Raw genomic sequence first — 10831 nt, 5'->3', positions numbered from 1 at the left:
AAAAAAAAAAAAAAAAAAAAAAAAGGCCCACATGTCTTCTCTCCCACCAGGGACCCTGTGTGTGACCCCACGTGCCACACAGTCATTAGAAAGTGGGCTTTGAAATATCAGGTCTCAAAGGGTGGCGGTGGGTTTTCCTATCAGTTTCCCAAGCAGAGAAAAGTCAAAGAAACAGGGTCCAGGAGAAACGATGAGCCAAAGAGAAGCAAGTGAGGAGGGAATATGCTCTGCCTCCTACAGTCCAGGCTTGAATAGGAAAGACACCTGCCCATCACCTCCTCTGGCAAGTGCATGGCTGTTTGAAAAAGCACCCACGGTAAGTCAGAAGGACATGCCTGCGAGGCTGAGCTATCTGCCCCGTCTGGTCTCCTGATGCTGTGTGGATTTCAGATCAGATCAGCCTCAGTTCCCCTGTTTGCAGGGTGATCACAGTGTTGTCCACACCTGGCTGGTTTGGGGGATGATGATGATGATGATGATGATGATGATGATGATGATGATGATGACTATGACAATGATAACAACTACTACTGCTGGCCCAGACTGGTCCAGCCTGTGACCTATGGGCTATATGAAGCCTCTATGAATCTTCTATGGAGGATCTCTATGAATGCCACTCAATGCAAAACCATAAAGTCATGTAAAGCATTCTGATATTGTTTTGTAAGTATATATATACATATATATACACACATATATATGTATACTATACACACATATATATGTATATGTGTATACATATATATGTGTGTATATATATATATACACACATATACATACCATACATATACATATACATATATATGGTAAATTATGACATGTGAATGACATCATGTCCCAGTGTCAAAAAGTTAGACACAGCTGGGCAGTGGTGGCATACGCCTTTAATCCCAGCACTTGGGAGGCATAGGCAAGTGGATTTCTGAGTTCAAGGCCAGCCTGGTCTACAGAGTGAGTTCTAGGACAGCCAGGGCTATACAAAGAAACCCTGTCTCAAAAAACCAAAAAAAAAAAAAAAAAGATTAGACACATCTTAGTGATGTAGAGCAGCTAATTGACAGATGAGCTATCATTGTCAGAAGTTCCCTGAAGGCTGTTCAGTGGCAGGCTCTTGGATTGATCCTGAGGACTGACACGCCATCCCTGACCTGCCTTGATGCCACATTGTCCTGGCTGGTAGGGAACATGGCTTGGTTCCCCAGGGAGCGCAAGGTCTCAGCAGCATCCACAGTGGACACTATCCCAGACCAGTATCTGTGCAGAGCCCTGAGTGTACTCTGGTCTTCACAGGGCCCAGGCAGCTCATTCAGAGTCAGCACTAGCACCCCTGCCCTACAGGCCTTCCAGAATGTTCCATCAGAGCACATACAGGCTCTTTTTAGACATCTCAGGATCTAAATCCTGACTCAGACCAGCTGTCAGCAGCCATCTGTCTCAGTTTGCCCCCAGGTCTGCATGCTCTGAGATCAGAGGGGCTCTGTGTTTCCTTCCTCTGCTCACCTCTGCAGGGCTAGCTGGAGAGGAACATAAGAATAGAAGCTGTGTTTAGATGAGGGAGACTCTATCATAGCATAGAAGCTGATGCCACCTTTACCACAATGCTGCCCCTGGTGGCAGGGCTGTCCTCAAACAGGTGCCAGGAACCCTAGGTTCTGCTACGAATCGAATCGGCTACAGGCTCTGACCAGAAGCTCATGCTGCCTTTTCTCTGAGTCTTGTTCCATCATCTCAACCTTCTCCTCCCACACTCTACCAGTCAGCTCGAGGACTCTGGTCTGAAAAGACCCTACCTTTGCTGTGGTCTTCAGCTCACCCCACTGTGCTGCCCCCAGGGGTACAGATGCTCCATCCAGGTCCAGGCGGAGTTCCCCAATCACACTATGGCGGGAGAAGCGGTCACAGGTCCTCAATGTGAGTGTCAGGGTAGCTGTGGGGAGCTCTTCCTCCCCCAAGGGCAGGGCCAGGCCCTCCTCCCATGTTGTATGCAGCTGCCGCTTCTTCAGAGCTGTCTGTGCCTCCACGGAGCCGGTCTTGACAGCCACACTGCCTTGGATGTAGCAGTCACAGCCTCCTTCGTGGTCACTGGTGACAGCTGCAGGCAGGAACAAGACAAGACAGACCTAGGACTTCCTGGGCATTAGGGGGAAGCCCAGAGGGGACTACAGAACACAGATGACCGGGGGCTGACACCGCATTACATCACCATGTAACCCTTGTAGGGAAGAAGCATTTTAAAATGGGACATCATGGGGCTGGGGAGAAGGGTTCCTTGGATGATAAGGATAAGAGGAGGCACTTTCCAGATTCCTTCTGACCTCAAGATTCAGAGCTGTCGCATTGGTGCCAAGGTCCCTAGAGAGCTTTGGTTAGGATAGCTACCAATGCTGTGTGTGACTCATGTATTTCTGTATTTTAAATATTTACCACACAGCCACTTGTGATCTGAATCACTAGGCTGCTGCCTCATGAATGTTGCTTCTGACTCTCGACCTTGATGTTTGGAATGCGTCACACTGTGGGTTGTGTTAGTCAAGTTTCTGACACTGTAACAAATACCTTAGGGAACCAGCTTAGAGAGTGAAAAGGTTTACTTGGACTCATAATTTCAGAAATGCTGGCCCATCGTACCAGTGGTTACACTGCTTGGTTAGGCAGCATGTCATGATAGAATCACATGACCCAGGATATTTTATCCCAGTAGCTAGAACAATTACATCACGGCCAGGGAACAAATGAGTGTGAGAGAAAGAGGCCAGTGGATTGGGGATCAAGTGTTAGCTGCATGTACCTCTGGGGATAGTTAGGAACTAAGCTATAGCATTTGCGTGACTCTCTTAGCAGGCATTTGGCGGCTCTGATGGGCTTTGGTCTTTAACCTCACCAGGAAAGGGACCTGGGTCTCCCGGACAGTGTGCCCCACCCTGTGCCACTAACTCCTTCCCTGCTGACTGGTGTTTCTAAAGTGTCATGCTGTGGATGGGTCCCACAGACCCTCCTCCTCCTCCTAAGATTTTGATAACTGTCCCTTCAGTGTGGAAGCTGACATTTCAGAAAGAGAGAGAGAGAAAGAGAGAGAGAGAGAGAGAGAGAGAGAGAGAGAGAGAGAGAGAGATGCTGAATGAGCCTGTCCTCCACCAATGAGGCCTGAAGACCTGGTACCTCAACAGTTAGCAGCTTTCTTCTGAGCTTCAAGGGGCTACTTATTCCTGGCCCTGTCACTCATTCTCAGAGTAACCTGGAACCTGCGGAGGGGAAGCTAGAACTGTCTCCTAATCTGTAAAATGGGTTACCTGAGGACCAGAGGTGTACATGGAAGTGCTTAAACATCTTAAGCAACAGTAAAAAGGGAAAATTCCCACTCAGATAAGGAAACAAGGGGCTGGGGCGGGGTGGGGGAGGAAGGGGAAGCTCAGGGGTGCACTTCCTCAGCAGGCTTGAAGCCCTGATTTCCACCCCCAGGATCAAGTTCAACACAAGACTGATGTGGTATGAGTGATAGCTTTGTCAACTTGACAAGATCTAGAATCACCCAGGGGACAAACTTGTGGGCTTACTCATGAGGGAGCTTTTAGATCCTGAAGACCCATCCAATTGTTCGAGGTATCTTAGGTCTGAGATCCTAAGCTGAATAAAATGATCGAGCCTCAGAGTTTCATCACTCTGTGTTTCTGGTCTGTAGACTCAATGTGGTCAGCCATCTCAAGCCCCAGCAGCCGTGGTACACAATGGTCATGCATCCTCCAACTGTGTGCCAAAATTAATCCTTTCCCTTTAAATTGTCTTTGTCAGGATATTTTATCCCAGCAGCTAGACAAGTCGCTAATGCAGGTTTGGATCTTCAAACGTCCTGCAAAGATGGTGGGCTGAAGGCCTGGCCCCTGGCTGACGGTGCTCTAGGGAGGTGGGACCTAGGGGAAGGAAATCAGTCACTGGGCATGTTCTTGAGGAGGATCTTGGGACTCTGCCCTGTCTCTGCTTCCTTGTCCCTGTAAGGTGAGTGGCTTTGCTCTCTGCCACAGTGTTCTGCTCACCACAGACCCACGGTCAATAGGGCCACCTGTGGACTGAGTGAAACTTCTGGAACTGTGAGCCAGAACAAATCTTCCCTTCTCAGGTATTTTGCCACAGTGATGGGAAGTTAGCTAACATAGAAACAGAAGACCTTAGGAATAGAAACAGCACAGTTGACGCGCCACTGCCACCAGCCTGGGTTTCTTTCTAAAAGTCTGAACTTTGTTGGTGATAGGGTGTACTGTCAGAGGAGCGCTCCCCAGGATAGCCTACCAGACAGACTACCCGATTACCGGGTAACTTCTCAGAAATGTTTCTGAACTTTGAAAGACTGTCTTTGTCTGGCATAGAGCCTTGTTCAATGTCAAAGGCATTGCTGGCAAAGGCCGCACTGATCTCCCATCCTGGTAGGCAATCTGCCAGGCCACCTTTCCTAAAATGCCCTGCAACAAAGTGTGGCCAAGTGAGAAAGCTCTAACCAATGAATATGAGAAGAAGTGACTCATGCTCTATCTGGTAAGGCTATTACAGAATGGCTGTGACCTCTTCTAATTCTCATCTTATCAGCTAGGAGCACCTAGCAGGAGGCCTGAGGAGCTTAGAGAACTACGGGTGGAGGGGACTGGTCCTCGAGTCACCTTTCAGAAGAAGAAAGATGTGTGCCGGCTAGGAATCCCCAGTGTGCAAGGTTCTAGGAGGGAGGGAGGAAGAATTTCTGTGTCTGAGCATCATGCATGAGAGAGTATCAGTGTGCTAACCCTCGCCTTCTCCAGCTGCAGACCCTCACATCCCACCCACAGGGGCTGCCAGTTACACAAAGCGGTACCTTCCAGGCTGGTCACAAATAACTCAGCCTTCTTCTGATCATAGTCCAGGCGAAAATGGAGTTTGGGGGCCTGGTTCCAGCTGGCAGCCTTCTCTGGGTTCCAGGTCTCCATGACACAAACATCCTCTACCACACCTGAGAGACAGACAGGGTGACCATGGCTGTCAGGCCAGGATTCTGATCATAATATGCTAGCTTTGCCACCCAAGCCCAAACTGTCTCTAAAGGGGGGCATGGAATTGCCCCTCAAAGGACCATTATGGTTCAGTGGTCAATATGTGGGTTCTGATAGGGCACTTAAGTTGCCACATAGTAGCTGTGTGTTCTTTAGGGGATGCTCTCAGCTCCCAGCTGATCTATAGTGTACCTTCCACAAAGAAAGCTGTCACGTGGTCACATGGTTCTGGTAGGGGATAGAATTATGGGTAAATCTCACAGGAAAGAACAAGTGGAGACAACAGCCCAGAGTCGATGCCACTGGCAAGGATGGTGGCTTTGATTTTATGTCCATTCAACATTTGCTGAGTGAATGGAGGACCTTATCTTTAATCAAGAAGCTCCTAAAACCACCAATAAAACCGCCAATATTGCTGGCTTCACCCCTCTCTGGAGCTGGAGCCTAATATGTGAAAGATTCTCATGAGTCAAGCCTAAAAGGAGAATTAAGAAGCCACAGTGGATGCCACACATGACACTTTAAGCAACCAGAACTGAACTGCTGATCCTCAGAATGATTCAGAGGGCAGGACTCTAGGGGACCATTAATGTCTCCAAGGACTCATTACTAGATTCTTGCTACGAAGTGTCCTCTAAGGAGCAGATTGACTGTGGTGAGACCAAGACACATATATGTGCAGGATGCTCTTGGCTTCCAAAGCCATCCTGAGGATACTGCAGTGGACTGGGTAATAAGGGGCTTTGTGGTACCTAGAGGTCTGGGAGTTCAGCCAGCCTCAGACTGAGGTCCCAGTCCCCATTCATCGGGCATCACCTCTCCCTGGCCAGGCCTCTGCTCAGGGGCAGCATCTGCAAAGCTCCCTCTGTAGCTGTTTTTCTTGAGTGAGGGGAGCAGTGGAGCAGGGGGAGTCAAACACACTCAGTGCATCATGGGATGTTGATTGAACTGGCCAACACCGCTTGCTGTCTGCAGGTCAGAACCGGATGCTGCCCTCTGCGATGGGAAAGAAATGAAGACAGGGGTCTATGTGTGCTGGATTCTCTGGAGCCATGGAGGGTTCCATCTGCGGATCCATCCAAGCACTGAGCAATCCGGGGCTCCTGGGAGAGGCTCTGGCAGTGGGAATCATCCCCAGGAGTACTCACGCTCATCAATCTTGCCTGGCTTAATTCTCCCATCTTCAGTTTTGAATCTATGTGAAATGTGAGCAGGGAAGCCTGCCTACTGACAGCCAAAAGGATCGGCTCATTTGAAGCACAGATTGAAGTGGTTTCTGAAAAGCCAATCTAAGGAGCACTGCTGGCTCCTGTGTTAGGCCATCTGTCCACTGGCCAACAGGAGTACACTTGAACTCAGGTCACTGTCAAAGTTGCTGCTTCCTGCACTGCCACATGCAGCAAACCTGGACCTCAGGACTGACTCCCTTCTTACTCTTAGGATTGTCTCTCTCAAAGGTTCTTGCATTCCAGTGGGCTAAGGCCTGCATCTCAGCTCCCCTGCTATCGCCCTGGCTGCACCATGCTGGCCATCTATGGGTACTGCCTTCTGAAGCCTGGTGCTCCTAGGAAGAATAGGGACAGTGACAATAGCCATATGTTTTGGTGCTTTGTGCTTAAGCCCTGGTTCAAGTGTTTATTTTAGTCATTACTGATACACATTTAACAGGAACTTTCACAGCTAGGTGATACTATGATCCCACTCCATCAATGAAGATGAAGTTCCAAGAGGATTAGTCATATGTCCAGTGCCACACAGCAAGCATATGAAAAGGCAGAGAATTAAACACAACTCAGAAGCTTGTTTTTAACCTTAATTTTTTTTTTATCCCTATGTAATTACACAGTAAGATCTGAAACAGACTCTTCATTTCTCACAGGAAAGCTGGATGCCAAACATTAGGGCCTACCACACCGGGGCTCTGGACAGCTTTGGTGGGTCACACACTGTATCGAAAGATACAGGCAAGACCCTTCCTATTCTTATACTGCCCACCAGGTGTAGGGAAACCTACCGTTCTGAGGGAGGATGAACAGCTCCTCTGTAACCTGCCTCTTGAGGCGACTGTCACTCTGGGCCTGGGGGCTAGCAGGTGCAGCAGACTCCTCTGTGGTCCCCAGGGTGTAGTCTGCGTAGTTGATGACTTCTGGGGCCGTCACAGCTGGCCGGGGACCATAGATGTCCGGGAACTTAAGGAGCGGTCGGGGCTGGACAGGCTCCGTGGACTTTTTAACGTTGAACTACAAATGTGAATAAAGCTGTTAGTTGGTGTGAACAGAAGGATGTGGTAGGAACCATCTCCACCCCAAGAAGGAGAAGTGGGACTTATTTCCTGAAGGAGGTAGGGTCGGAGATCTTGCTTCCAGTCTGCCCCAAGAACATAGCCTGGGAAGGGAAAAGTTCACTTCTAACCACATTTAAGAGTATATGTGTAAATGGGGCGGGTCATAATCCATCATTCACCCTCTCCTCAGCCATCTCTGGGTAAGGTCATGCTTCTTCTATGCACCCCCCTTTATGGCCTTCCTCTCTGTTCCTCTGTCTCTGTCTGTCTGTCTGTCTGTCTCTTATTCTCTGTTTCTTCTCTTTGTCTCTTTCCAATGGCTGAGCTGGGCCAGTGATCCCCACCACATCTACCACAAAATCCAGACCCTTGTAAGAGCCTGCCTTGCCTGGCCCACTGGCCTCTGGCCCTTCCCAAATCTGTCCACCTCCCTTCACAGGCCCCAAAGGCCATCTCTGATGCACCCATCACCCATCTGGACTACTCCCACCTCTCCTCACCACACTTGGCCTTTGGCTCATAGCACTAGCCTCCCCCGATAAAGTTTTAGCTGTTGGTGGTCTGGCTGTGATCTGTCCCTTGCCCTAGCACGTCAGACCCATGAAATGAGCTCAGCAGCTGGGTCTAGCCACACTCCTGACCTTAGGTTAGCACTAGAACTGGGCCACTTTGGCTGGGTCATTTTTTCCTCTCTGAACTGTTGTTGCCTTAAATGACACCTCTGAGCTGTTACTTCAGGTTGCAAAGAGATTGGTGGCACTGTCCTTTGGGGCCATATCCCAAACAGCAGAAGGAAAGATCAAACCCATCTGATGGTTTAGGAGATCAGGCATCAAGGTCTATGGCAGGACTGCATGTGGTCCACAGGCAATTAGAGAGCCTGGAAGTCGGGCTTGGCTTTGACCTTGAAGGAGGGAGGTGTGCAGAAGGCAGAAGAACCATGTCCTTGACACATAGGAGTACAGAGCCATGTCCTGCATCTCACCTAAGTGTGGGTTCCATCTGTTTTACTATTTCACGGTGGGGAAATTGAGACTCAGAAGCACTTGGGGCCATACAGATCCACTAAGAGACTCTAACGGGACTTCATACCATTTATCAATTGGTATCAGCTGTTGGTATTGACTGTCGTTTGACCATTGCTAGTGGACCAAATGACAATTGCAGCACCTGGTCCTGCCTCAGGTGTTCTACCTCGTTCCTCAGCCCCAAGGAGCTCCTTGATGCTGCTGGGTCTCAGCCAGCCTTGATTCAGAGCCAGCCTGTCTGCCACACATTGGGACCGCAAGTGAGGCTGTTCGGGTGGCCTTGGGAGCATGTCTCTGTCTGCATTTGATTTTATTCCACTTCAGTTGTTTGATAGAAGGACTGGGTTTGGCTCTTGGGTTTGAGTCATAGCTGGCTGAACTTGTGGTTTGGGTGGGGGACCCATCACTGGCTCCAGGAATAAATGGGGTTCTCCACGGGGCCCTCCACAGAGCCAGGGAATGCTTTCCTACCTATGCTGAAGCAGAAAGACCCATTCTGACTCCCATCTGCTTTCCTGCACATTGTCACCTGGTTGTCTGGGGCTGTCTTCATCCCCTAGGCTGTGACTGATTGCCCTATCCATGGCATTACCTTGGTAACTTTTACTGTTCAATCCTAGGGAAGTCAATCCAGATGCTAGAGTAGGCATGTTCTCCAGACAGAATGTGTCCCCACTAGGCAGAAACCACAAGCCCCTGTCTTGTGACTGCAAGATGAGTCAGAGTTAGGACAAAGCCAACACCATGCACTGCGGGTGGAGAGATACAGAGTCTTGTTTCTCTGACATGAATATCATTTGGCCACCAGGTCCATTCACCCCGTGGCCTGGTCACCTCGAATGCTCGCAAGTGATGATGTTTTTACTTTTGGAGCTTTGCCTTGCAACCCAGAGTATTTCAAATGGATGCCCAGCACTGCAGACAAGCCCCTCAGGGGTCATCAGCCTGCTGTCTACTCAGCCTTGGGCAGGACTTCGTATCCCCAGAATCTTCTATATATCCAGTCTATGGCTTCCACACTTGGTATTGATCCTTATCCTGAGGGCAAACAGCGGTGGCCTTTTGCAAGAATGATTAATGGTCCAAGCTCTGGGAAGAGAGCTGCTGTCAGTAACTTACATCCTCAAGGCACAAAAGCACCAGTCACACATCTTGTTCTTCATTTCAGAACACTGTTTCAGGGCCATTGAATTGGTCCACTGGGTAAGGGTGTTTCTGCCAAGTCTGACAACCTGAGTTCAATACTCAGAACCTACATGACGGAAAGAGAGAACTGACTCCTGTGGGCAGTCTTCTGACCATAAATATGCACCATGGCATGTGTGCTTCCTACATACATGCATGTATGCATACATACATACATAAATGTAACAAGTTTCCATCTTTTCATTGCATATTAAATAACTGAAACCTTACTGCTCAAGCCATAGGAAAGGGGCTGAAGGCAGAGGGAGCCTGGGAGACGGTTTTGGGGGATAACGATGTCTGGGAGGAAGGAGATGTTAAGGGCAGGCCCTGTAGGTACCCTGGTACCAAAGTGGAGGTGGAGAGGTCACCTCAGAGCCAGGAGACTTCTGGGCCCCCTGTCCCTGTAGCCCAGGACAGGGATCTGCGACAGTGGGTACCAATGCATGAGGAAAGGTGTTCAGAGGATGAATCGGGAATGTCTGTCTGGAGCCAGACAGAAGAGACATGCATTCGGAACAGAGCCCTCAGAGGAGCCCTTTGGCATCCCAGCCTCACCTGAATCCTAGGTTGTTAGCCTCTGATTCCCTGCACCATGGCCAACTCTGCAGGTACCAGGTTCAAGCTGGGGAGGAGTGTACAACCATGCCTGAAGACATGCCTGGTCACATCCAGCCTGCCTCCTGCTGCAGGGCTGAATCAGCCAGTCAAAACCAACCAGGGAGTGCAGAGCTCTAAAAGTCCTTGGGGAAAGTCAGAGTTAAAAAAAAAAATTCAAACTACTCCACCCAGAAGCAGGCAAAGGACTTCTGTGGTCATTCTCCAAAGAGGAAACACAATTATTACCTAAGCAAGACACACTGGGTAGTATCTGTGAACGTGACACAGGCTGGACCATGCGCGCAGAGGAATGTCAAATAGACATTGCCTATCAGTCAAATAGACTGACCCGTAGGCCAAGTCTATAAGGAGTTTTTCTTGATTAATGATAGATGTGGGAGTAGCCAGACCACTGTAGGTGGTACCACCCCTGAGCAGGTGGTTCTGGGCTATATAAGAAAGCAGGATGAGCAAGCCATGGGGAGCAAGCCAATAAGCAGTGTTCCTCCATGGTGTCCGTTTCAATTCCTGTCTCCAGGTTCCTGCCTGAGGAACAGAGAGACAGAGGAGAGAAAAAGAGAGAAATTGAGAACTTAGGCATTGAAATGCTATTCATCCTTAAAAGAAGAATCCTGAAGTGCTACCATGAGCACAAATCTAGAGAACATCACTGAAACTGGAAGATGCTGGCTACAAGACAAACCTGAGGGACTTTGGGTAGT

At 49.3% G+C, this 10831-nt stretch overlaps 1 protein-coding gene across 1 annotated transcript in view; it reads right to left on the bottom strand.

Moving 5' to 3' along the window:
- The window catches only part of Syt13 (synaptotagmin 13), a 40889-nt gene that overhangs the window by 8170 nt on the left and 21888 nt on the right, over nucleotides 1–10831 (bottom strand). Inside the window, exons 2-4 of the mRNA XM_031371090.1 lie at nucleotides 7027–7252; nucleotides 4838–4972; nucleotides 1791–2092 (exon numbers count right to left, since the gene is read on the bottom strand). Coding sequence (XP_031226950.1) covers nucleotides 1791–2092; nucleotides 4838–4972; nucleotides 7027–7252 — 663 coding nt within the window. The remainder of the gene's footprint in view (nucleotides 1–1790; nucleotides 2093–4837; nucleotides 4973–7026; nucleotides 7253–10831) is intronic.

Source organism: Mastomys coucha, unplaced genomic scaffold, assembly GCF_008632895.1.
Source record: "Mastomys coucha isolate ucsf_1 unplaced genomic scaffold, UCSF_Mcou_1 pScaffold15, whole genome shotgun sequence".
NCBI classification, from domain to species: Eukaryota; Metazoa; Chordata; class Mammalia; order Rodentia; family Muridae; genus Mastomys; species Mastomys coucha.
Note: the sequence above shows the minus strand (reverse complement) of the source record. Positions and strands in the feature narration are given on the sequence as shown.